The sequence below is a fragment of the Desmodus rotundus genome, chromosome 11 (assembly GCF_022682495.2).
Source record: "Desmodus rotundus isolate HL8 chromosome 11, HLdesRot8A.1, whole genome shotgun sequence".
Taxonomy (NCBI): Eukaryota; Metazoa; Chordata; class Mammalia; order Chiroptera; family Phyllostomidae; genus Desmodus; species Desmodus rotundus.
The window spans coordinates 43,589,716-43,614,889 of record NC_071397.1 but is presented as its reverse complement, the minus strand read 5'-3'; the positions used below and the strand labels follow the sequence as shown (position 1 = coordinate 43,614,889).

At 37.6% G+C, this 25,174-nt stretch overlaps 1 protein-coding gene and 1 pseudogene across 3 annotated transcripts in view; one reads left to right on the top strand and one right to left on the bottom strand.

Moving 5' to 3' along the window:
• Window positions 1-19,840, bottom strand: part of SLC35A1 (solute carrier family 35 member A1) — a 35,201-nt gene extending 15,361 nt beyond the window's left edge. The window contains exons 1-4 of one of the 3 annotated variants that reach the window (XM_045188547.3): window positions 19,745-19,765; window positions 18,141-18,294; window positions 12,468-12,645; window positions 3,592-3,621 (exon numbers count right to left, since the gene is read on the bottom strand). In XM_045188547.3, coding sequence (XP_045044482.1) covers window positions 3,592-3,621; window positions 12,468-12,604 — 167 coding nt within the window. In that variant the 5' untranslated portion in view covers window positions 12,605-12,645; window positions 18,141-18,294; window positions 19,745-19,765. Of the gene's footprint in view, window positions 1-3,591; window positions 3,622-12,467; window positions 12,646-18,140; window positions 18,295-19,744 lie in introns of all 3 variants that reach the window. The other 2 variants (XM_024551689.4, XM_024551691.4) reach the window with 2 other exon arrangements.
• A 113-nt stretch (window positions 19,841-19,953) lies between these two features.
• Window positions 19,954-24,252, top strand: LOC112297195 (DNA excision repair protein ERCC-6-like; annotated as a pseudogene).
• Window positions 24,253-25,174: the final 922 nt, after the last annotated feature.

The window sequence follows — 25,174 nt, the reverse complement described above, 5'->3', positions numbered from 1 at the left end:
TCCAGGTATCTGAAGATGAGCCCTTTAAACATCTGACATTCTTTTTTTTAGTTACTTTTAATGCAAATCTAACGTGTCCCACATACTTCCTCAACATCTTAGAGTATAAAGAACTTTTCAAAGAATGTTTTCCCTCAGTTATAAAACTAAATAAAAATTAAAGAAAAAAAAGATTAAAATAACCAGAGGTTTAACCACATTAATATGGTGATGTGTTAGAAAACATAATTGAACATTTTCCTTAATGTCATAATTCTCACTAGTAAGCAATCACATGATACAGATAATAAATCTTACAGATTTTGTGAAGTACAGGACACTGCTTTCACTGTACTATACCTTTAGTGGCCTCCTAAAATACTGACATACATTGATATATCTTCAGCATGCTTCCCTAAGGAGCTAACTGAGAGGGACCCATTTGTACCCATCTCCCACATTCTACTTCCTTCCATGTCCATTTATCTTCCACATAAGATACCCCAAACTCTACTATAGTAGCCATCTGTCCTTTCCCTAATCCTCTGCTATGGACAATGTCATTTTACCTTCATCCATTAGAGATGATACCTTCCATGGTATCGAATTAATTTTTGGCTAATGAGAGAAGTCGATCTCTTTATCACTGATACTCTTTGCCCTGTAGGAATATGGGCTGCTTAAGGATCTAAGTGCTATTTCTAATAATCATACCTGCACATAACCGAGGTTGCTATATTCCTTTTTCTCCCTGTCACTTTTCTTCTTTCTTATCTCTTCTCTCATACTTTCCAGTTTTCACATAAAAAGAAAGGTCTATTAGACATCACCAGTCAATCTGACTGCTCCTTTCCTTCAATGTGACAAACCAGTAAAGTAGTATGTTGGATTGACCTTCAGGTCTTTGGCTGTTCTGACCACATCACTTTTTTGTTCAATGCTTAGGAGCTACTACTTCGCTGCCAGGAAGGCCTTAGTATATTTTTCTGGTTCCTTTGCTAATGTGGATATTAGAAAAGCCAAGCTATAACAGAATGCTAACTACCAGAAAGCTCATTTCACTGTAGTACCTTAGAATTACAGCAATATTATATAATTAAAAATAGGTAAGTTATTGTAAAATAAGTTACAAAAATAGCAGAGGATGCTAAAAGAAGTGATAAAACAAAAGCCCAAGAATAATAGAAAAACATCAGAAAGTAGAATAAAGAAATTTAGGAGGTGTAAGAAAGAAGAATATGTGGGAATCTTAGTACACACAAAGTCTTAAAGAAGAAAATAAATGATTTCAGTATTAATCCGATTAAATCCTGCTTAATTTGACATATGTATTAATAATACAGCTCCGAGAGCTTATATTTAGCTTTACCCACACTACGGTTTTAAAGAAAGTAACAGCAGTATCTTCCAGGAAAATCTAGTAATCATAAATACTTCTCTTTTACCATTAAGTAGGCAAAAATAAATGATCAATTCTAAATATACTATAGCATCATCCCAATACACCAAGGTGGTGTATCAGTGCCAGTCAGGACACATATAAGAAGTAACCAGTGAATGCATAAATAAGTGGAACAACAAATCAATGTTCCTCTCTCCCTCTGAAATACATTGTTTTAAAAAAGGCCATTTTTCCTTCTATTTTTGTGCCCTGATATTTTCTTGGAAATCAAATCACAAGTACTTTAATGAAGACCTTTTGTTAAAAACAAATTTATTAAATTTAATTCTACAAATGATATTGCTAGATAAGAGAAAGAGCACGTATAGTCAAAAAGCATATACTAATTTTTACAGATGTAGTATTTCCCATTAAATTTCCTATTTAAACAATTTTATTTTTATCACTAAAATAGAATCTATGTGCAGTCTTTTGTTACCTGAAAAAACCTGAAGCTCCATGTTGATTGCAGATATTCCAAAGCTGCCTCCCTCCACCCCAAATTTCCTATCAAATAGCCAAAATGAAACCAATTATTTCTGACCCATGTTTGGTCAAAAGTAGGCCTCACTCTTCCACCTCCTGATCTGATGAGAACTACTAGGAGGCATAAAATCCCTGGCTAGGTTACCAAGGCACTGTGCAAAATGGAACACAGCAGAAGTTACTCATGAGCTTAAGAAATTTAAATTTTGTTTACAAATTTTGTATCATCAACAAAGTATAATTAATTCACATGAAAGACTTTGGGGCTAGGTATAAAAACCAATAACCATTTGAAGGTATCAAATCATTTGAAAACCAAAATACCCATCATATGAGGTACAGGACTTTTACTTCCTCCTCATGTCCCTATACCCACTATAGCACGGATACAAAAGAGGCCGTCAACATGCAAACTCAGCAGGAGAAACAGAATAGGGCTCAACAATCTACAACCTAAGTATATGATAGCTACGTTAATTATTCTAGCTAAAACTTGAAATAGTAAAATAATTATCTCCAGCCTTATATGGATAGTAGCTCAAAGATTTAAGATACACTTGGTTTATTACTAAACACACCCAAAGTATATGTACATGTATACATCCTGCTAGGTTTATTTAGTCTTTATAAACTGTGGTGAATAGCAAACAAAAAAAGTCGGCTTTGTTCTAATGTGTGAATGTGTTTTCATTTCCTTTTCTTCATACCACAAATGACTAAATCAAAACTGTCAGTTGCAATAGCTATGACAGGGTTTAAGTAAAGCATACAGGTAACCCGTAATTTTCCTGTGAATTATAGTAATAATTAGTGTTATGAAAAATTAAAATATTTTAAATGTGCTGTTTTATGTTTCAATCAGATTATAATTTTGAAATTGGTAACTTAAAATTAAAAGATTTAAAAAATGAGCTATTCACATAAGAACTAACCCAAACTACTAATCTGCTCCCCCTCACCAAAACGGGATTTAGTAGTTCCCTTTTCAATTTAAAAGTGATCTTATTGAATCACATATGTACACAACAATATATGTAAATAGATAATCACTTCATTTTCATCGTAGCAGAAGACTGAAAATGACCCAAAGCCCATTAATAGAGACTGGTATATATGATACATCCATTTAGCGGAGTGCCATGAAGCTCTTAAAAAGGATGAGAAAGATTTCTAGAACTGACATGGAACAATCTCTAAGATAAAATATACGTGAAAAAATAAAGTGGAGCATAGTGTATATTGTGTATATACACACAGTGCATATAACTAAAACTCACCAATTAGACCATGTAAACCTCAAACCTTATTTATCAAAATAGCTATCCATTCATTCTTCCCCACACTCCTTATTTTCTTGCAGTTCTAACTTCTCATTGAAATAAGTATACTTTTGCATTCCAAAAATTATTGGAAATTATAAGTAATATCAACTAGCATGGGAAAACTCAAAAATAATTACTAACAGAACCCCCCTCCCCAAGTCAGTTTTTTAAATTACAAAATTACACTGAAGCAGGAAAAGAATTACCCAGGTATTCTAAACGTCTTTTTATTATACGCTCTAAAACTAAAGGCAAAAATAACTATATACAATACTGAACTTAGTAGGTTTGTTTTTTCCCAGCTGTATGTTAGAAATTCTAAATCTAATTATATATTCTAGGATTGAGCAAATAAGTAAATACCTTGAGGATAATGGGAGCCAGACATCACCACTAAAGAAGGAAGAAATATGAAAAGTAGGATGGTTAAAATCAACTGTGGTTTTGGATCAGAATTATAGGTATCAAACAATATATAACTCATTGTTACACACACAATGTATATATGCATACATAGATAGGTGTGCTATGCACGCACATACACATGCACACACATATACTTCCTAGCTCTGTCTGCTGAAAGGGCCTAGAAGCAATGATACCCCAATAGTAATGTGCACACCTAATATCTAGATTCTGGTTTCTAAATATCAGCCCAAAAAGAAAAAAAAGGAACAAGGTTTGAAGGCTTCTTGGAGAAATGTATGATTTCAGAGTTGGGGCAGGGAAAATACAAGATGAGTCTTGGACATCTTGTTGCACTAAAAAGAAACTGCTCAAAGACTAATGAAAATAGGAAGGGAGGGAAAGAAACAGGAAAAAACTTGAAGATCCCACTGTCCAAATCTGCAACAATTTGCGCAACAAAATAGTGATAATAATGGATTCCAGCCCATACAATAAAATAATCCATTAACCTATGCTGGGGTGCAGGGAATATAGAGGGAAGCTTATTTGAGTAGAATGCCAACTAATAAATGTACAAAGAATGATGGAATTAGGAAATTTGGCAACATTAATGGGCAATAAAACGAGTGAGTGAAAGTGTAATGACAAACAGGATATTTGCCTAGTCTCAAAGTATCTCACCACAAGATACTTATTAATTACAAAGAGAAAACTGGTCACTTTATATGGAGAAACTTGGCAGGCACCACTTTCACTTTAATCCAGAAACCAAAGTTAAATCACCAATAGTGAGGCAAATAGATATTATGTGTGTCATGCTGCCCTGCTCTGAGAAGGACACGTCATTTCTGTGGTACTCCTGACCAAAAAAGAGCAACCATAAGTTTAATCGTAAGAAAACAGTCAATAAATACAAACTGAGACATATTCTACAAAATAAATGAACTATGCTCTTCAATAATGTCAAAGACATGAAAAAATATGGAGGAACTCTTCTAGATTTAAGGAAACTACAGCTATGACAACTAGATGTCAAGTGTGATTATTTTACTATTAAAGGACATTGGTCGGCAGTTGGCAGAGTTATCTAAGGTCTGTGAATTAGATAATATTGTATCAATACAGAGGTCTCACTGTTGATATTTTGTGATTATGTACAAGAATGTCCTGTTTTTAGGGAATATGCCCTAAAGAATTTAGGGACAAACGGGCATCTTGTGTAAAACTTACTCTCAAGCAGTTCAGAAAAAACTATACACACACACACACACACAAATACATATAAAGAATATAAAACACATGGTAAAATGTTAACATTAGGGAATAAAAACTTAAAATAAGAAAAAATAAAATTACTGAAAATTATTGAGATATCTAACAGTGTTATTAAGTGTTTATCTTTGTCCTGGCTAATCAAAAAATCGCTTAATCATTTGTTCTGACTCATAATTTGAAAATTAGAGCTCAGGGAACTTAACTTCTAACCCTATGTCTGCAGTCATGTTCTAGTACCTTTTGCAAATTACCACTTTCCTCAGCCTAAGGTTTCTCATCACAGAAGATGAAATAATAGCTGCAACTAAAATAGAGGTACAAGAATGAAATGAAAATTACCTGTATTACCTGTATGTTTCCTTCACCTGTTTTTAAGGGGAGATGGGAAAGAACATTTCCTTAACAACATCACTCTGGCAGCTCGCCATTCTCAATAGCAACAGTCCTGAATGTCTGAAGGCAGCAAATTTAGTTGCTGTGATCTTAAGAGAGGACGGTTGTCATTTTACATAACACTTTTTGACAGAGATTAACAGTTGGTATCCTAGAGTGTAGTTACTTGCTTTCTAAAAAAGAAAGAAGTTAGATACCTGCTTGTTAGGATTTCAAAACCTCATTTTTCACATTTAAAATGAGCCCAAAAAACCACATTATTCTGTTTTTTCTAAGGCAATTTTAACTTATAACATTATATATAACAATGATGTATTTTAAGCATTTTCCTCATAATTTATTGCCCAGTTTTCTTGGAGACCTCACCAAGGTGTGCATTTCTCTGCCCTGTTCTTTTCACATTGTGGTGAAAGAGGTGTTTTTACTTTTTTCTAAAGAAATATAAATGAAGTCCATAATCTTTCTTGCCCCAATATATATCAGGCATTCTTCACTGAAGCAAGTTTGTATCTCTAAGAAGCTAAAAATCCTAAACACATCAGGGAGAAAATTTTCAAGTCAATTCTTTTTATGATTTTTTAACTAGTTCTTTTTATTATTTTTTAAAAATTATTTTATTGTTGTTCAATTACACTTGTCTGCATTTTCTCCCCACCCCAGCCAAACCCATCTCCCTCCCCTGCTTCCACCCTCCCCCTTGGTTCTGTCCTTGTGTCCTTTACAGTAGTTCCCAAAAACCCTTCTACCCACTGTCCCTTCCTCCCTTCCCTCTGGCTATTGATAGATTGTACTTAACTTCAATGTCTCTGGTTATATTTTGTTTGCTTTTTTCTTCTGTTGATTATGTTCCACTTAAAGGTGAGATCATATGGTATTTGTCTCTACAAGGCCACTGTAATCAAAACAGTCTGGTACTGGCATTAACTAGTTCTTTTTAAAATATTATAAATAAGTAGGGCAAAGAAAAGATTTGGGATTAAAATTAAGGTATCATCTTGCAGTGTTTTAGCAAGCAAAGGTCTTAACAATCTGATATGGTGAACATTAGGATACTCCTGCTTCAGGGATGCAACCCTGCTGCTCCTTCCCTGGGGAAGGGGAAAGGAAAAAACCAGAGATTGGTCGCAGCCATTTGACCTAGATTGCCACTGTGACTTCAGTCAAGTACGACTCCCTAGGCATAGAAACTATACCACCTCAGACCCTGACAGAGGCTGGTCTGTCACTGAAAACATGGGTCTGAAGCCATGCTTTTATATTCCGTTAGGTCAAATTCATTAGTCAAAGATTACATTAATCAGTCCCTTTCCAGGCTCAAAGTTCTCACATGAGAGATGAGTAACTACACGTTAGTCTCCAAAAGCTCACCAAGATCCCTGGAGCTACAATGGCCTCTGCTTCAATTCTTGGGACCTGAAGATTCTGATTTGTCTAATTTGGGCACTTGAGTGAAGTTACACTTACCCTAGCCTACTTAATTTAACTCTTACAAAATTCTTGGACACTGATTCAGATCAGACTGACTGTTACTTCTTAAACAAGCTGACTTCCACTTGTCTAAACATACAACTATTACTGTGTGTCCTTTTAATGTTAATTCTGTGGTTTCTTGGTTATACAGTCCAGAAAACAATAATCTTTAATGTATATGGCATCAAAAGACAATGAAAATGGGAATATTTTCATGAGATCACTCTTTTAAATAGCTCTTCTAATCTCAAGATTAAATACTTTTGTGGGATAAGGCTCCCATATTTATTTCTCCAGCTCAACCTCTTCTGTGTTCTGGACCCATTAATTCAACTGCCTATTCTCCATGCCCACTAGCATATCCCCTTTCTTCAAATCTGCTTTTCTTCCTGTCTCAAAAAACAAAAAACAAAAAAAATACCTTAGCTTGTCCAAGGCTAATCCCCTGAACCTGTCCCCAAGGCCCCTTTTCTCTGACTCCTGCCTAGGCTCTCCTGTTGCTTCCTCTATGCCAATCCCTCCCTTGTTTCACTGTCCCAACTTTAATAAATGTATCCTTACAGTAACCTGGACTCGTGTTGTGAAATCTTTCCTACACCAAGTCAAGAACCCACACACTACAACTGGCCCTAAGCAGACTGGCTTGGGGCCAAACCCCTGTCCAGCAACAGTTGGCTGTGAGTTCAGTGCTAATGAATCAATAATATATATTAAGTAAGGTGTCTTTAAACAGAAACACATATAAAACAAGGTTATATAGATCAGTTGACAAAATGTAGTGACCAAAGGCTCCCTGGAACCTAACCCTGTATCTCTCCTAGGAACCATAGTTCAGTATCCACTAATTCAGTGTCTGTGGTGACTTTAGAGAATATTACTACCTGATGATTTCACAGAATAATAAGAATCAACTGTCAGATGGGAGGAGGGTTTGGGGAAATGGGTGAAGAGGTGACGGGATTAAGAAGTACAAATAGGTAGTTACAGAATAGCCATGGGGATGTAAAGTACAGTATAGGAAATGGAGTAGCCAAAGAATTTATACACATGACCCATGGACATGAACAATTGGGGGGAGGGCTGTTGAGTGGAGGAGAGCAAAGGGGGAAAAGTTGGGACAACTGTAATAGTATAATCAGTAAAATATAATTTAAATAAAGAAAAAAAGAATTAACTGTGTACCAAACCCACCACTCATGCCCTAGAGATTCCACTTCCAAAACATAAAATTTGCTTCTCTTTATCATTATCTATGGCCTCTAATAAGCTTCCTAACTTCCAGCTCCGGCACCCTTCCGATCCAATTCTCTGCAAATGTGTTAAAGTGACTTAGAGTGAAATGGGCCACCATGTCATTTAGTCCCTGATTTAAACCAATGATTTTTCCTAATTCACTTGAGATAAAAATCCAAAATCCTTTACAGGCCCATAGGGTTATACTCTTGATATCCTACTGACCTCTCCTTCCTCACTCACAACACTCCAGACACACTAATTTGTTGTTCTTTAAAACTCAGGGACTTCAATCACACTTTGGTCTTTGTCTTCTCTCTACTCTGTTCTTACCTGTCTTTTCTTACCTGTCTCAATCTTCAGGTCTAGATTTAAATGTAACATCCTGAGAGAGAAAGCCCCCCAATCCAAAGAGAGGCCCTCTATTATACTTATTTACAGAACCCTCTAGTTACCCTTAACACCACAAATGTATTACTTATTGAGTATTTGCTTAAATATCTGGTTCTCCACTAAATTATAAGTTCCATGAGAACAGAACTATGCCTTTTTAGTTTTCAACTATACTGGAAACTGACTATCCCACCACATCTTTTTAACAATATATTGAAACAGACATAGCATGACTATATGTTTAAAATGCTTGGAGGGAATGAAACATTATTTGGATGTGGCAATGATATATGCTACTCTGTACATGAACCTTAATTATAAGCAAGCCATTACGAATTTCAAGAAATTTCCTGAGTCTCTGCCCCCATTTCCACATGGTAAAAAATGACATGTACTTACTTTAACAATTACCCAAGACTAAACATATTACTAAGCAAAGAAAGAGCTTTACTAAAGAGACCATATTAAATAAGCAGCCAAATAGATTGGTCTATAGTGAGGTTAAGTTTTGTGTAGTTCAGATAAAATTAAAGTTCTGCAATAATATTTGTATCAACCCTATAATTATACTTCATCATAGGGTAAAGAGTGGGAAGAAGCAGCATTTACTTCCTTTAAAAGTTTTTTCCATTTAATTAGTAGTTCCAGCTTATTTCCCTTTTTCTGTCATTCTCTAAAAATTCGAAATCAAAATTCAGTAATATATTTTCTAATTTTTACATTAACTATTTTCCTGAAAATATGGGGAAAACACATTTTTAATCATCAAAAACTAATTTTTTATTCTCTGAAGAGATTTTTCAAGTTCTCAACCTTGTTATTACTAATTCTTTCACATTCTCCCACCATACCTTGAAATTGTCAGCCTCTCCGCAGATGATAAAAGTATTACTTCTACTATGAAAACAATTAGTTCAACATCATGTGGTAAAGAATTTTCAAAATATAAATACAAAAATATGAAATCAATTTTAGTTAACTTTGTGTATAACAAATCAACTCAAAAATTTTTTTCAAATAACAAATTGTTTTTTATATCTACAAGTTTCTCCATCAAAAAGTCTATTTGCTCTTTAAACTCAAAGAGCAAATAAAGTACCGACATCCAACATGTGTTTTTTGACAAGCTATATAATATCCTACTTGCCTTTGATTCACTTACTTTTTTAATTACCAATTTTAATATGTGTACAAAGCAATGACTGCATGGAGAATATCTGGAAAATCTTTTACTTTGTTGCAAACTTCACATAATGAAACAGAAAAGACACATGGAAAGTTCTAGGCTCTTTAATTTGCTGCAACTCACTGTTCAATTCACTTTCAGTGGCTCAATCACAGTCTGGCCATGTATTTTATTCATCTTTTCCCTACTCCACACTGCTTCGGATTAATTATTACAAGTCAACAATCCTCTCCAGATCTAGAATCAACTTTCAACATTTTCATTGAGTATCTATCTTTCCCAAACTGGTGGCTGTGCTTTAGTTTCATTAAATCAATTGTCTCTTCACATGCTGTTGAAGAAGCTGAAGAAGCAATCACAATGCTCTTCATTTCATTTTGTAGCTACCATCTGTTACCTCATAGGTTGAAATAATTCTGCTATATCTTTCACTTTTATCATTCTAGGAAATTAACATTTTCACAGATGCCTTCTTAAAAGTAAACTCTTGGTTCCAGGAAATAAAATATTTTTTATTATGAATAGCAGGTATTCAGTTTCTACCAATGTGATTTGAATAAATACATGAAAATTTGCCATCGTTTCTCCATAAAAATCATATTCACTTTAAAATCCAGTAATTTCAAGTGCACTGCACTTTTTTCATGTTTTATAATTTTTTCCAGTGTCTTTTTCCAGTTAGAAATTCCTTGTGTTATAAATGTTTTAAATTATTCTACTTCACAACCAAATTCTTGTTAGCTACATAATGTGAAATGCCAACCACCAAAACTCTGTAATCATACTTCTTTAATTTTTCATGTTGTCCCTGGTCTTTGTGTACTTTTCAGGTAAGTGTCCACAAAAGAGTCTCTACATTATGCTGGTGACAGAAAGAGCAACTGGTTATTGATAATGATGCTGATATAGTACACAATTGGTTTTCTAAACTTGTTATTTCAACATCATTATTTGACTTGTCTGAGGAATTATGGAAATTTTTGTACTTGTATTTTAATATAATTTCAAAAAGTTTTCACAAAACAAACTATAACTGACCATACCCATAACATTGAATAGCTGAAGAATTGGAAATACTATACACCAAGCAATACATAGCTGGAAAAACATCAAAACAGAACAAAAAAAATGAATGCAGGTGGGTTGGCAGAAGACAGGCCAACTGCTGAGTTACACTAAAGGTCTCATTGTTCGTTTTGCACATTGTGGGTTTTTTTCTTTAATTCTCAACAGTTACAGAACAACTTTCTATGGAATTTAAGAAATAAAGAGTAGAAATGTGTAGCCCTATCCCTCTTTGTCCAACAACCCTATATTTGTCTTGAGAGAAATTAGACCTTAAGGCTTTATTAATTTATTACCTCTTAGGTTGTTATATGGGAACAGTTCTGAAATATTAAACATTGAGACCTTTGCTTTTGGAACTCTTCCTTATAAAGGTACAATAAGGTCTTTCATCTAGTTGACATTATCCAAAGTGAACAATCCCTTAATGAAAGCCAAATATCAATAAAAATGAATTTTGTTAAGTAAGAAACTGAAAGGTCTGAGATTTTACCTTATTTGCGACCTAACAAGTTAGGCTGCCACAGTATTTCTGCCTGTGAGATAAATTTTAAATTCAAATATATTAAAGCTTTCCACCATTTGGCCCCAAGTTATTTTTCTGTTCTTTCCCCCCTCCCCAAGCCATGTTTACAGTATTTTTTCCACAGGATTATTTGTAATCACATGTGTGTTTACTGATTTTCTGTCTTGTCCACTAGACTTACATCAAGCAGGAACCGTATCTATTTCATTCATACCTGCACATTCAGCACCTATTATAAAACTGTCACATAGAAATCACTTAATAAATATTTGTTAAATATAATTTAAATGTAATTTGTTTCTACCTAAACTCCAACACATGCTACTCCTCTTTGGTTCCATGCTCTCAGCAACTCACATCTTGAAACCTATATAAAGTCTCACCTGCCCATATGACCCAGATGGGTCCCCACATCATAAATCTCTCCCTCAGTAATATCCTACAGAATTTTATTTAATTCTCACAACCCTATTTTTTTCTCCAATTAAACAATGAAAGAACTAAAGCTTAGAGGGTAAGAAATGTGTGTAAATCATAATCCCAGTGAGGCTACAATGAGAATCAGATCTGTCTCACTTCCAAGCCCCTATCCTTAACCCTCTTTCACGCTGCATCCTTAGCTGAAATGATTCTCATATGATGTTACTGATTCAAAGCCCAGTGCTGCCACATCTTAGCAGTGCAATATTGAGAACCTCAGATACTATACAGGTAAAACAGGAGGTAACTGTAGTACATACCTAAAAAATAAAGATTAAATGAAAAGCACATAGCACAGTGCCTAGCACTTACCAAAAAAAAAACTCAAGAGATGTTAACTATTATTATCATTATATTCCTCTAAAACAGAGGTCAACAAATTTTTTAAGGGTCAAATGGCATAGAAATTAGCTGTTGTTACAGTCTCTGTTACAACAAAAAGCAGGCATCAAGCTTGATTTGACCCACAGGCCACAGTTTGCCAACCCATGCTTTAGAGCAGGGTTCTTCAAATTCTTGGCACTACTCATATTTGAGGCTGGATAACTATTTGTTGTGGAGGGCTGTCCTGTGCATTGTAAGATGTTCAGAAGCATCCTTGGTCCCTACCCACCAGATGCTAGTAGCTCCCCCAAGTTGGGACAACCAAAAATCACCCCAAGTGAGAAACACTGGGGATCAAAATCACCCCAAGTGAGAAACATTGCTCTAGAGCAATAAAAAATATTAAAATGTAGCTTGATTTTTCTCATAATGAAAATACCTTAAATGGAGAAATAATTTAACACACTAAAAAGTAATTATACTCACTTAGCTAAAATTCCCACACTTAGCAATAATTTTATAACTTCTGTGATACACACAGCTGTGGTGGAAAAGTAGAGTTCTTTGTCTGACGTCCTTGTATATCTTAAAGCTATGGTGTAAGTTGCAGCCACCAGGGTCATCACTGTCAAGCAGTATAACTTGAATAATAAACTGACATTTTCTGAAAAATAAGTGCAACAAAGATATTATTCAGTAGACAATATTAATGTATATAAAATTTAATCAACATTATACCTCAGAATGTTTTCCAATTTCAAGTACAAAATAACTTTTTAAACCCACGATATTTAAAAATTTATTTCAAAACAATACTTTACAATTACCTGAATATTAAAAAACACATACACAAAACAGCTGACTTTGAATATTAACTGACTCGGCATTGATTTTGCTCCCTGGGAATGCCTCAATTGCAAGACTGACTCTAGTTTGGGATGTTATAAATTATGAGTTTGAGATGTCATAAATTACATACTTCATATATCTTCATAACTTGAACTTATAAAAGCAAAGCATGAAAAGATGAAAACAAATTACAGCAAAGTATATTCTAAATTTAAAGACAGCAGAAAGAAAACAAAAGGAATGATTGAGTGTTAAGTGTGGAATGTAATATAAAACTTTATCATAATAAAAAAATAAATCATGTAGCCTCTCATAGCAATATAGAGAAAAATACTTTGTAACTCAAAAAAAGAGCATTAAGAATAAAGCCCTGTAAAACTTGAAATGCAGCCCTGGCTGGTGTGGCTCAGTGGATTGAGCACCAGCCTGTGAACCAAAGGGTCATGGATTCGATTCCCAGTCAAGGCACATGTCTGGGTTGCAGGACAGATCCCAGTAGGGGGCATGCAAGAGTCAAACACACAGTGATATTTCTCTCCTCTTTCCCTTTTTCTAAAAAATAAAAAATCTTTAAAAAATAAAATATAAATAAATAAAACTTGAAGTACGGGATATGCACAATTTATATAAACTCAATTTAAGCTTGCAAGTCTGTGTGAGCAGCAGCCCTCACTCAGGCACCAGGGTGGGTCCAACACCTTCAATAAAACCCCAGGTCGTGGAGTACCAGGTCTCCCTCAGACCTCCTTACTCCCAGCCCTGCTCTGGTACTGCCATCATCCAAGGGTCAATCTATTTCTACTGTCTTTACAAACCTCTCACCCCTCATCCTTAACCTTTCAAATCTTCAGGCTAAGTCTACACAAGGACCAGCAAAATTTTTCTGTAAAGCACAATATTTTAAGCTTTTCAGCCTGCAAGGTAAAATCAAGAATATCATATAGATACTTAAGTAATGAGAAAAAAACAAATTTTTTGACAAATTCAAAATATAATGATTGATACAATGTTTTGTAATATAGGTCTGCTATTGAGAACATAGAATTATTTTGAGGGATAACATTTTGCTTCATCAATCTTCAGAGTAGTGCTCCACCCAATCAATTGTAAATGCTCATTTGTAAAAACCATTCTTGGCTCATGGGCCATACAAAACCAAATGAACCAAATGACGGGCTGGATTTGGCCAGTGGATCGTATTTTGACAACCAGTATAAGCATCAGAGGGGCACAGGGTGACTCTGGGATGCTACTGCAACTGCAATATGCACTAGGTATGCTTTTGTTCACTGCTTTGGGAGCCTAACCACAATTTAAAGGTGACTTTCACAGGGAAATAAAATGAGAGTTTCAAACAAATTACATTTAGATTATGTAAAGCAAGAACTTATAAGGTTACAGGTTCTTCAATATAAATATTTCCCTGGGAATAATTAAAGATTTATTTGTAAATTGTAGACAATTTTTTAAGTTACATCAAGTATTAACTATTGTAGATGGATAAAAGACTTAAATACGAGTCATGATACCATAAAAGTGCCAGAGGAGAACATAGGCAGGAAAATCTCAGATATTCCATGCAGCAATATTTTCACCGATACATCCCCTAGAGCAAGGGACATTAAGGAAAGAATAAACAAATGGGACCTCACCAAAATAAAAAGCTTCTGCATGGCTAAAGAAAACATCAGCAAAATGAAAAGGGAACCAATTGTATGGGAAATTATATTTGCCAATGACAAACCTCAGACAAGGGTTTGATCTCCAAAATATATAAAGAACTCACATGACTTCACCCCAGGAAGACAAACGATCCAATTAAAAAACGGGCAAAGGATCTGAACAGACACTTCTCCAAGGAGGACATACAGAGGACCCAGAGACATATGCAGGGATGCTCAGCATCACTAGCCATTAGAGAGATACAAATTAAAACCACAATGAGGTACCACTTCACACCAGTCAGAATGGCCAACATAAACAAATCAAAAAACAACAAGTGCTGAAGAGGTTGTGGAGAAAAGGGAACCTTAGTACACCATTGGTGGGAATGCAGACTGGTGCAGCCACTGTGGAAAACAGTATGGAATTTCCTCAGAAAACTAAAAGTGGAACTGCCCTTTGACCCAGCAATTCCACCACTGGGATTATACTGTAATAATGCTGAAATACCAATTCACAAGAACCTATGCACCCCGATGTTCGTAGAAGCACAATTTACAATAGACAAGTGCTGGAAGCAACCTAAGTGCCTATCAGCAAATGAGTGGATCAAAAAACTACGGTACATTTACACAATGGAATTCTATGCAGCAGAGAGAAAGAAGGAGCTCCTACCCTTTGCAACAGCATGAATGGATCTGGAGAGCATTATGCTAAGTGAAGTAAGACAGGTGGTGAAAGACAAATACTATATGATCTCACCTTTAACTGGAACCTAATTAAAGCAAGCAAGCAAAACATAACCAGAGACATTGAAATAAAGAACAAACTGACAGTAACCAGAGCAGGAGAAGGGGATAACTGGGGGGGGGGGGGGGGGCGGTGAGGATAAGGGTCATCAAGGAAGAGGTATAAAGGACACACAGACAAAGCCAAAGAAGGATAGGATCAAGGGTGGAGTGGGTGGGGATAGCGGGGGGTGGGGGGGGGAATGGAACAACAATTTTTTAAAAAAGAAAAGAAAACTAACTGCATTTTAATTTTATATAGAACTGTAACATGTGTAAGAGATTAATAAGAATACCCATAACCTTTAAAACCGTGATCTTGATTGTTAATCATTTGTAAACTACTGAACTGCTATACTAGAAGGAAAATATAATATTTAATTAGTATAAATGTTGAGTTACTTGCTAACATCAAATGCCACCCTTTTATATTAATCACTGAAGCAATTAAATCACAGCTATCAAATCTCATTAAAAATTATTAAAACAAACCTTAGAATGAAAAAAAAAAGTATTAACTGACGCAGATCCCAGCCCGCAGGATCTGTTGTGGTTGCAATATGAAAATACACATGGACTATAGAAATCCTGTGGAGAAAAAGGGTCTGCGTGACCGCTCTCCAAGTTAGAGAGAGGGCACCCGACCCCTGCCTGGACAGGCTTTTATTGTTTTTCTGGGCACATTACATCCAGGGCGATCCTCATTTACCACGCACAGGTTCACCACAGGTGATTACCTTTTAAAGAGGAGAAAGGACAGAACACTGCTAATTACTTCAAAGAGAAGGATGTTACAGCTCAAGGGGGAAGCTGCTCACACTCCATACTTGGGTGGTTTAGCACAGATTTTAGGAAGATGAAGATAGTAAACATTTGCTGCCTCAATTCAGGGTGAGGGAGTTTTTGCAAGAGCAAGTCTCATAACAGGCAAGGTACAACGCAGGCCTGATTTCCCACTGGAGAACCTATCCATGGACGTGGGTCCTGCCGGCCAACCTCGCTCCCCACTGGCTTTTCTGAGTGGGGGCTGTGCCACATTTCCCACACTTTGAACGGTTCCCCACAATTAACTATTGTAAAAAGTAATGTGATAGAACAGAAGAAAAAGAACTTGTATCTACCTAAACTTTCTTTCCAAAAGATCTGAGAAGCTAAAAAGCAATTTTTATGTGAAAGGAAGTGAAGATACTACAATATTTCCTTTGTTCTAAAACTTTCCCACACAAGGGGAAAGTATAGGGTACCTATCTGTGTGGCAGTGGCGAATGTAGCCTGGGCCCTGATTCAGAAAACCAGCCAGGAGCAAGTTGGCACACAGGACCCAGGCCCATAGATCAGTTTTCCCGTGGGGAATCAGGCCTGCATTGTACCTAGGCTGCTTTGAAGCTTGCTTTTTGCTAAAACTCCCTCACCCTGAATTGAGGCAGCAAATGTTTACTGCATATCTTTAAAGTAACTGCCTAAAATCTGTGCTAAACCTCCCAAGTGTGGAGTGTAACCAGTTTGACCACTTTTCCCCTTGATTTGCAAACATCCTTTTCTTTGAAGCAATTAGCAACATTCTTTCCTTTGTTATCTGGAAAAGGTAATCACCTGAAGTGAACCTGTGCATAGTAAATGAGGACCATCTTCATTTAATGTGCCCAGAAAAGCAGTAAAAGCCTGTCCAGGCAGGGGTCAGGGTGCTCTCTCACTCAGAGAGTGGCCATTCCATCCCTTTTTCTCCAAAGGACTTCTGTAAGTCCATGTGAATTTGTTCATCATAGCCACAACACACAGACCCCACTGGCCGAAGTCCACATCAGAAAAGTATATAACTTCAAAAATAAACAGCAATAAACTTTAGTTACTCAGTAAAGGAGAAAGCATTTCCCATCTCCTAGATCAGGGGTTAGTTTCATCTCTCATATTTATAAGCCTGCAAGTTCAGAATACTTTCATATTTTTAAATAGTTGGAAAAAAAGTTAAACATTTTTTAACATATTTATTGATTTTAGAGAGAGGAAAGTGGGGGGGGGGGGTGGAGAAACATCAATTGGTTGCCTCTCCTAAGTGCCCCAACTGGGAATCAAACCCACAACCTAAGTATGTGCACTGACCAGGAATTGAACCCCTAACCTTCTGGTGTACGGGACAACACTCCAACCAACTTAGGCACACCAGCCAGATGGAAATAAAAAAGCTTTTAAAATAACCTTTTCTGAAACTTACAAATTATATGAAAGATTCAAATTTTAGTATCCATAAATAAAGCACTATTGGAACATAGCCATGCTCATTTGTTTCCAAACTGTTTATGGCTACCTTTTGTCCTGCAATGGCAGAGTTGACTAGTAATGACATCCAGTCCTTTACAGAAAAAAAATTGCCAACCCATATTTATGAAAGTGCTGACTCCGAGATGGTCAACACTTTCATAAATAAGAGAGGTTAGGACTACCAAACTTAAAACTATCCCAAAAACAACATAGTGAATGTTTAAACACTAAACCAAGTATGTATAGCCTGCAAGTATATTCTGACCTAGAGTTATCAATGTCATCAACTGTGAAAGTATACCTATTTGCATAGTGCTTTTATAGGAATATATATTCTTGAAAATAACTACTGATCTAAATGGATGACCAAACAAGTTTAGACACTTGTAAAACGTATAGAGCTTTGGTATGGAGTCCATTTACAAAACAAACTTTTAAAAAATACTTAATGCTTTTAGCATTATTTTCTCTAATTTCAGTTTAACATTGGATCCATATAGTTCTTCTTCAATCCACTCACAAATTCTCCAGTATGAAATTTCAATTATTAGCAATTTCAATTTTTTCAAGGTAAAATCAAAAGTTCATCTCATGTACTCACTGTAAATTCTGTTAAGTTTTCACATCATGCCCAAGGCCAGAAACTATAAACCTAGCCCACAACTCAACTGCATTGTTGAAATGGCTTATTGGCACATCCATATTGTCTCCTTTTTCTCATGAAGTTCCCATTAGCTCTCACACATTATTTGTTTCTGTGTAGAAAACATTCCCCAACAGAAATTTAGGATCTGAAGTTATTTTTGTCATTCTTGTTATTGTTATATTTTACATGGGACATTATCTGTAATACCAAAGAACTTGGAAATTCAGGAAGTTCCAAGTCAAACCTTTGTGAATATCAGAATTCTATGACAACTGCAATTTTGTTATGATTATACATGTCTAGAGGGCATATAAGATTTCTAACATGACCAAGGTACAACAAATAAGTATTGGCAACAGCCTAAACTGATAAATTGTTGCAACTATTTCAGATAATGACTTGGACTCCTTTAAAGTCTCCCTCATCTTTAATCTTGCTGTTCCCGTTCTGCTACTTATCAAAACAATTTTGGGTTTTACTTCCTGTTGCTATAAAAAAAATAAAAGGCTCTTAATGGTGGACTTAACTTGAAATGGGAGAATGCATGAGAGAAGCAAATGAAACTAAGGCAATGCCCCTGGGCAAGGCTTAAATGATAAATGCGTACACACGAACCAGGAAACTAATTTGGCACCCATGCATAAGATGATGCTCTTCAAATATTTGTTCAACACTTATTCAGAGGTGAAGTAAACTGCTCTAAGGAGGGAGGGTGAAGAATCGGGTGTCACCCACCCTCTCCTAGCTACTGCTCTACCCTCAAGAAATTCAGGTCCGGTCCTAACTTCCCTTACTCAGGTAAACAAAGGGCTATAGAGTTAATGAGACTCACCTTCAGGAAATGGCAATTAGTTAAATAGTATTATTCTAATTTACCTTTCCTGCACGGGGTTGGGGGGGGGGGGGGCGGTGAATCTCACCTTGCATTCAAAATATCAGTGCTCCTTCTAACGACATACAACACTCTCCTTGGGAGGAACTCTGTTAAAGACTGCTTTCTGCATCCCGTAAAGGTGTCAGTGCCGCTGCTTAGGCTAGGCATCCCGAGTATGCCCTGAAGCATCCGAGCATCTTAGGGGCTGGAGGGGCGTCTGAGACCGCAAGCGTGGTGACGGGACACCGGACGGAAGGGGCCACCGGTCCTGCCTCCTGCCGGGTGATGCGGGTCCAGCCAGAACCTGTGCCCTGACCCCTCTCCGGGCCTGCTGTAGCCCCGGCCTGTCTGAATCCGGTTCCCACCCGCCAGCTCGTTGAGGCCTACAGGGTCTGGAGCCGCTAAAATGTCCCGCGCAGAGTCCGCGGCAGGGAAGACAGCCGCAGTGGGAGTCTGGCCGCCCCGTGCTGCCCTGAGAAGCCGCGGCACAGACTCGGTCGGGAACGCTTCAACACAAACTCCAGATGCCCAGCGCCTCAGCTTAGCCCCGGAGCCCCACGGGCGCCCAGAGTGCTGGGCCTCCAACAGGTGCCGACTAGCGCTAAAGCTCTTCTGCCACCACCCCCCACTGGCTTCCCAGTCCCGCGGGCCACCCCCTGCCACCCTGCTCCGTCCTCCTCCTCACCTCTCACTGCTGCCATGCTCCCCTGACTGCCGCAGGCCGAACTGACTCGCACCGCCTTCGAGTCGGCGGTTTAGAACACCGGGGACCGCCTCTTATGATCATAGAGACGAAAACTTCTTGACCTAGAGCGTCCTGCTCGCCGACCCGTCCTTCAGCTTCCGGGCCAGCCAGGTACGAAGATTAGGCTCAGAAATGCGAACTATCGCCCCAAATGAGACAACGTGGATGGAGAAGAGGACTTTACAGCCAAGTCCTTGCTGACAAGTGCGTAAAACTCGATTGTGAAGCATCGTTCTGTAAACTACAAATCCTGGCCAGCTAAGAAAGCAGTTAAGGGAGCAGAGCATTGCCTTCTGGGAATTGTAGTCCTCCCCAGATGATTTGACAGCGAATAAGGATTTGGAGTTAGATTCTGTGATTCACGCCTGTCAAAGCTATTGTAGAGCAGGGAGGGAAGGAGCGAAATTCAATCTCCGGTGAAGATTCCTGGGACCTAAACTGAAAGTCATGGAGGCGTCTTAGGGGTTTGTGGGAGCCAAGGCTCTAAGCCTGGAGCAGGCTGCCTGTTACCTGAGATACGTGAAAGAGGCCAAAGAAGCAACTAAGAATGGAGGTCTGGAAAAAGCATTTAAACTTTTCCATTTGGCAAAGGACATTTTTCCCAATGAAAAGCTGATGAGCAGAATCCAAAAAATACAGGAAGCCTTGGAGGAGTTGGCAGATCATGGAGATGATGAATTCACAGATGTGTGCAACTCTGGCTTGCTGCTTTATCGAGAACTGCACGACCAACTATTTGAATACCAGAAGGAAGGCATAGCTTGCCTATACAGCCTATACAGGGATGGAAGAAAACGTGGTATCTTGGCAGATCATATGGGATTGGGGAAGACTGTTCAAATCATCATTTTCCTTTCTGGTATGTTTGATGCTTCACTTGTGAATCATGTGCTGCTGATCATGCCAACCAGTCTTATTAGCACATGGGTAAAAGAATTTGACAAGTGGACTCCAGGAATGAGAGTCAAAACCTTTACGGTCCTAGTAAGGATGACGTACCAGAAACTTCAGTCGGATTCAGCAAAGGAATGGTGTCATTATCACTACATACCAAATGTTAATCAATAATTGGCAGCAACTTTCCACCTTGAATGGCCAAGAGTTTTTGTGGGACTATGTCATCCTTGACGAAGCACATAAAGTAAAATCTTTATCTACTAAGTCAGTGATATGTGCTCATGTTGTCCCTGCCAGTAACTGCATCCCCCTCACAGGAACCCCAATCCAGAATAATTTACAAGAACTGTGGTCCCTGTTTGATTTTGCTTGTCAAGGGTCCCTGTTAGGAACATGAAAAACCTTTAAAATGGAGTATGAAAATCCTATTACTAGAGCAAGAGAAAAGGATGCAACTCCAGGGGGAAAAGCCTTGGGATTTAAAATATCTGAAAACTTAATGGCAATCATAAAACCCTATTTTCTCAGGAGGACTAAAGAAGAAGTACAGAAGAAAAAGTCAAGTAACTCAGGTCAGACCTTGTGAAAAGAATCCAGCTGTTGATGCCATTTATGAAATGCCTTCCCTTTCCAGGAAAAATGATTTAATTATTTGGATACGTGTTGTACCTTTATGAGAAGAAATATACAGGAAATTTGTGTCCCTCAATCACATCAAGTAATTGTTAATGGAGACACGCTCACCTTTGGCTCAGTTAGGTGTCTTAAAGAAGCTGTGTGATCATCCTAGGCTGCTCTCTGCATGGGCTTGTCATTTGCTCAATTTGGGGGCTGTCACATTCTCTGTTCAAGATGAAAATGAAGAGGAAGATTCCTCAGATGTGGACCATGTTGGTCAAATATCTGATGATACACTGATGAAGGAATCTGGAAAAATGATATTTATAATGGACCTCCTTAAGAGACTGCAAGATGAAGGGCATCAGACTCTGGTGTTTTCCCAATCAAGACAAATTCTAAACATCACTGAACTCCTCCTAAAGAATAGGCACTTTAACGTATTGTGAATTGATGGAACCATTATTCATCTTATGGAACGGGAAAAAAGAATTAGCTATTCCAGCAAAATAAAGATTACTCTGTTTTTCTGCTTACCACTCAAGTAGGTGGTGTTGGCTTAACATTAACTGCAGTAACCAGAGTGGTCATTTTTGACCCTAGCTGGAATCCTGCAACTGATGCTCAAGCTGTGGATAGAGTTCACTGAATCAGACAAAAAGAGAATGTTGTGGTTTATAGGCTACTGTAGAGGAAAAAAAAAAATAGAAGACAGATTTTCAAGGACTCATTAGTAAGACAAACTACTGGTGATAAGAACCCTTTCTGATATTTTAGTAAACAAGAATTAAGAGAGCTGTTCATAATTGAGGGTTTTCAGAGCTCCGCAACCTGGCTGCAGCTGCAGTCTTTGCATGCTGCTCAGAGGAGATCTGATAAGGAACTAGATGAACATATTGCCTACCTGCATCCTTTGGGGATAGCTGGAATCTCAGACCATGATTTGTTGTACACACATGATCTATCTGTCAAAGAAGAGCTTGATGAGATAGAAGACTCTATATTCAACAAAGGGTTCAGAAAGCTCAATTCCTTGTTGAATTTGAGTCTCAGTATACAGAGCTCTTAATGGAAAGACAAAGAACTAGAAATGAGGGGATCTTGCTCAGAGAACCTGTATTTCTTCTTAAAAAAAAAAAAAGGAGAAATTCCCTGAAGTGAATAAACCACAACCATAGCCTTCACTTCTTTTAACTACTCATCATACCCAGGAAGAAGAAATCAGTTCCCAAATGTCAAATGTAATCATCGATGATCTGCCGGAAGAGAGTGAGAAACACTGTCTTTCAAGTATAAAGATGAACGTTACCATCAGACAAAATGGTAGGCACCCACACGAAAGGACATTTGATGCTGACTTTGTAACTTCTTTACCCAAGGAGTGTGGAAATATAGAAGAAATTTGTACCGACACTTTATTGGTAATGGCTCTACAAAAAGAGGCATCATGAGAGGGGCCTACACAGGACTTACTGCAAGAGAATCCTCTGGGAAGTTTTAATTATTTGCTTAGCAAATCTGTTAGAGCTGATCTTGGGCCAAATCTAGATGAACAAAAGGACAATGAGATTTTACATCAGTGTAATCCCTGGCCCACTAATCCCATAACAAATGAAAATCAAGACACAGAATCAAATCATCTGTTCTTGAAATAGCTGAGGGTGACTTGTCAGTATTCCACAGTGCACTGCAGGATGCTCAAGCAAATGAGACCAAGTTGCAAGAGGAACCTTTTGTATCTTCACTTACAGTATTTGTGTGATTTCAATCTTTTCTTGGAAGACTCTGCAGACAATGGACAAAATCTTGCCAGTCAGTCTTTGGAGCATGTTGAAAAAGAAAATAGCTTGTGTGGCTCTGCCCCTAATTCTAGAGCAGAGTTTGTGCATAGCAAAGCAGGGCTCAGTATGGATATTTCTGAGGAAGATGATGGGTCAGAAGTAGTAAATGTAAAGGTCAGAAGTAAAACTAGAAGGATTGTTTCAGATGGTGAAGATGAACATGATACTTTTAAAGATACATCAAGTACAAATCCATTCAACACATCTCCCTTTCAGTTCTTACCTGTAAAACAATTTGATGCTTCAACTCCCAAAAGTGACGTCAGTCCACTTGGAAGGTTTTTCTCACCTAAAATAGCTGATAGTATAAATAAGTCCATAAACTCTAGAAGATCCCTGGCTTCTAGGAGGTCTCTTATTAATGTGGGTTTAGACCACATGGAGGATATGGAGGAAAGACTTGAAACCAGCAGTGAAGCAAAGGTAGCTGAAGATTATCTGCAGGAAAGAACTGAGGAAAGCAGTGGTGAAGCCTCAGACTGTACAGAAGAGGAACCTTCCAGGAAACCCTGTCTTCAGTAAATAATTCCAGCTGGGTAACTACACCTAAGTCTGGTGCTCTAGCTCAGGAGACCTCTCCTGGTGACCCTGGGCTTTTGTGTGGTGAACAGTTGGTGGATTCTCCTCAGGATAAGGATAAGGCAGGAGAGGCTGTGAATGACTATGTGACTCTTGTAATGCATGGAAAAGCATTGAAAGAGTGTGGAAAAATACTGGAGGCCTTAAACTGCTTAGTTAAGGCACTTGACATAAAAAGCGCAGATCCTGAAGTCATGCTCATGAGTTTAAGTTTGTATAAGCAACTTAATACAATTTGTGAATATAACCTGTGTATTGTATTTCAAAGCAAAACTGAATATGAGGTAATTTGTTCTAGTTGGATTCTTTGGGATCATGAAGCAATCAGGCTTAAGGTGAGAGAGATCTCAAAAGGCAAGTTTTTGTTTCTGTTTGTAAATTCTGCCTTTACCCACTGTTTCTGCCCACCCCCCATACATATGTTCTGATGTTGTTTTAGGCATATTCCATAAGAACTATGCTATTTCTAGAAAATTTTTCTGTGAAATTACTCTGGCCATTTTAAAATTTATTCTGAAAATGATCACTTTTGTATGTCACAGTTCAGATATGATTATTAAAGTTACTTTTCTCCAAAAAAAAAGCTATTGTAGAAACTCCTAAGATTCATAAAATAACAGAAACTGTCTACAGCCATACCACCCTGAGCGTACCCGATCTCGTCTGATCATAAAATAACAGAAAATACTTTCTGCAACATTGTAACTTCCAGCTCATTCATTTCCTTCCACTGTTACCTCTTATTTAAACTTAATGTAATTTATATCACATATAAGGAACCTATCCGTGTGGCAGTGGCGAATGTAGCCTGGGCCCTGATTCAGAAAACCAGCCAGGAGCAAGTTGGCACACAGGACCCAGGCCCATAGATCAGTTTTCCCGTGGGGAATCAGGCCTGCATTGTACCTAGGCTGCTTTGAAGCTTGCTTTTTGCTAAAACTCCCTCACCCTGAATTGAGGCAGCAAATGTTTACTGCATATCTTTAAAGTAACTGCCTAAAATCTGTGCTAAACCTCCCAAGTATGGAGTGTAACCAGTTTGACCACTTTTCCCCTTGATTTGCAAACATCCTTTTCTTTGAAGCAATTAGCAACATTCTTTCCTTTGTTATCTGGAAAAGGTAATCACCTGAAGTGAACCTGTGCATAGTAAATGAGGACCATCTTCATTTAATGTGCCCAGAAAAGCAATAAAGCCTGCCCAGGCAGGGGTCGGGGTGCTCTCTCACTCAGAGAGTGGCCATTCCATCCCTTTTTCTCCAAAGGACTTCTGTAAGTCCATGTGAATTTGTTCATTGCAGCCACAACACAGGGACCCCACTTGCCGGAGTCTGCATCAATCACATATTCAGAAGTATTATGCCTGTGACCTTATTGTCAGCATTATCACTTATTATACTTACCTACACAGACATTCTAACTACATGATGGTCGC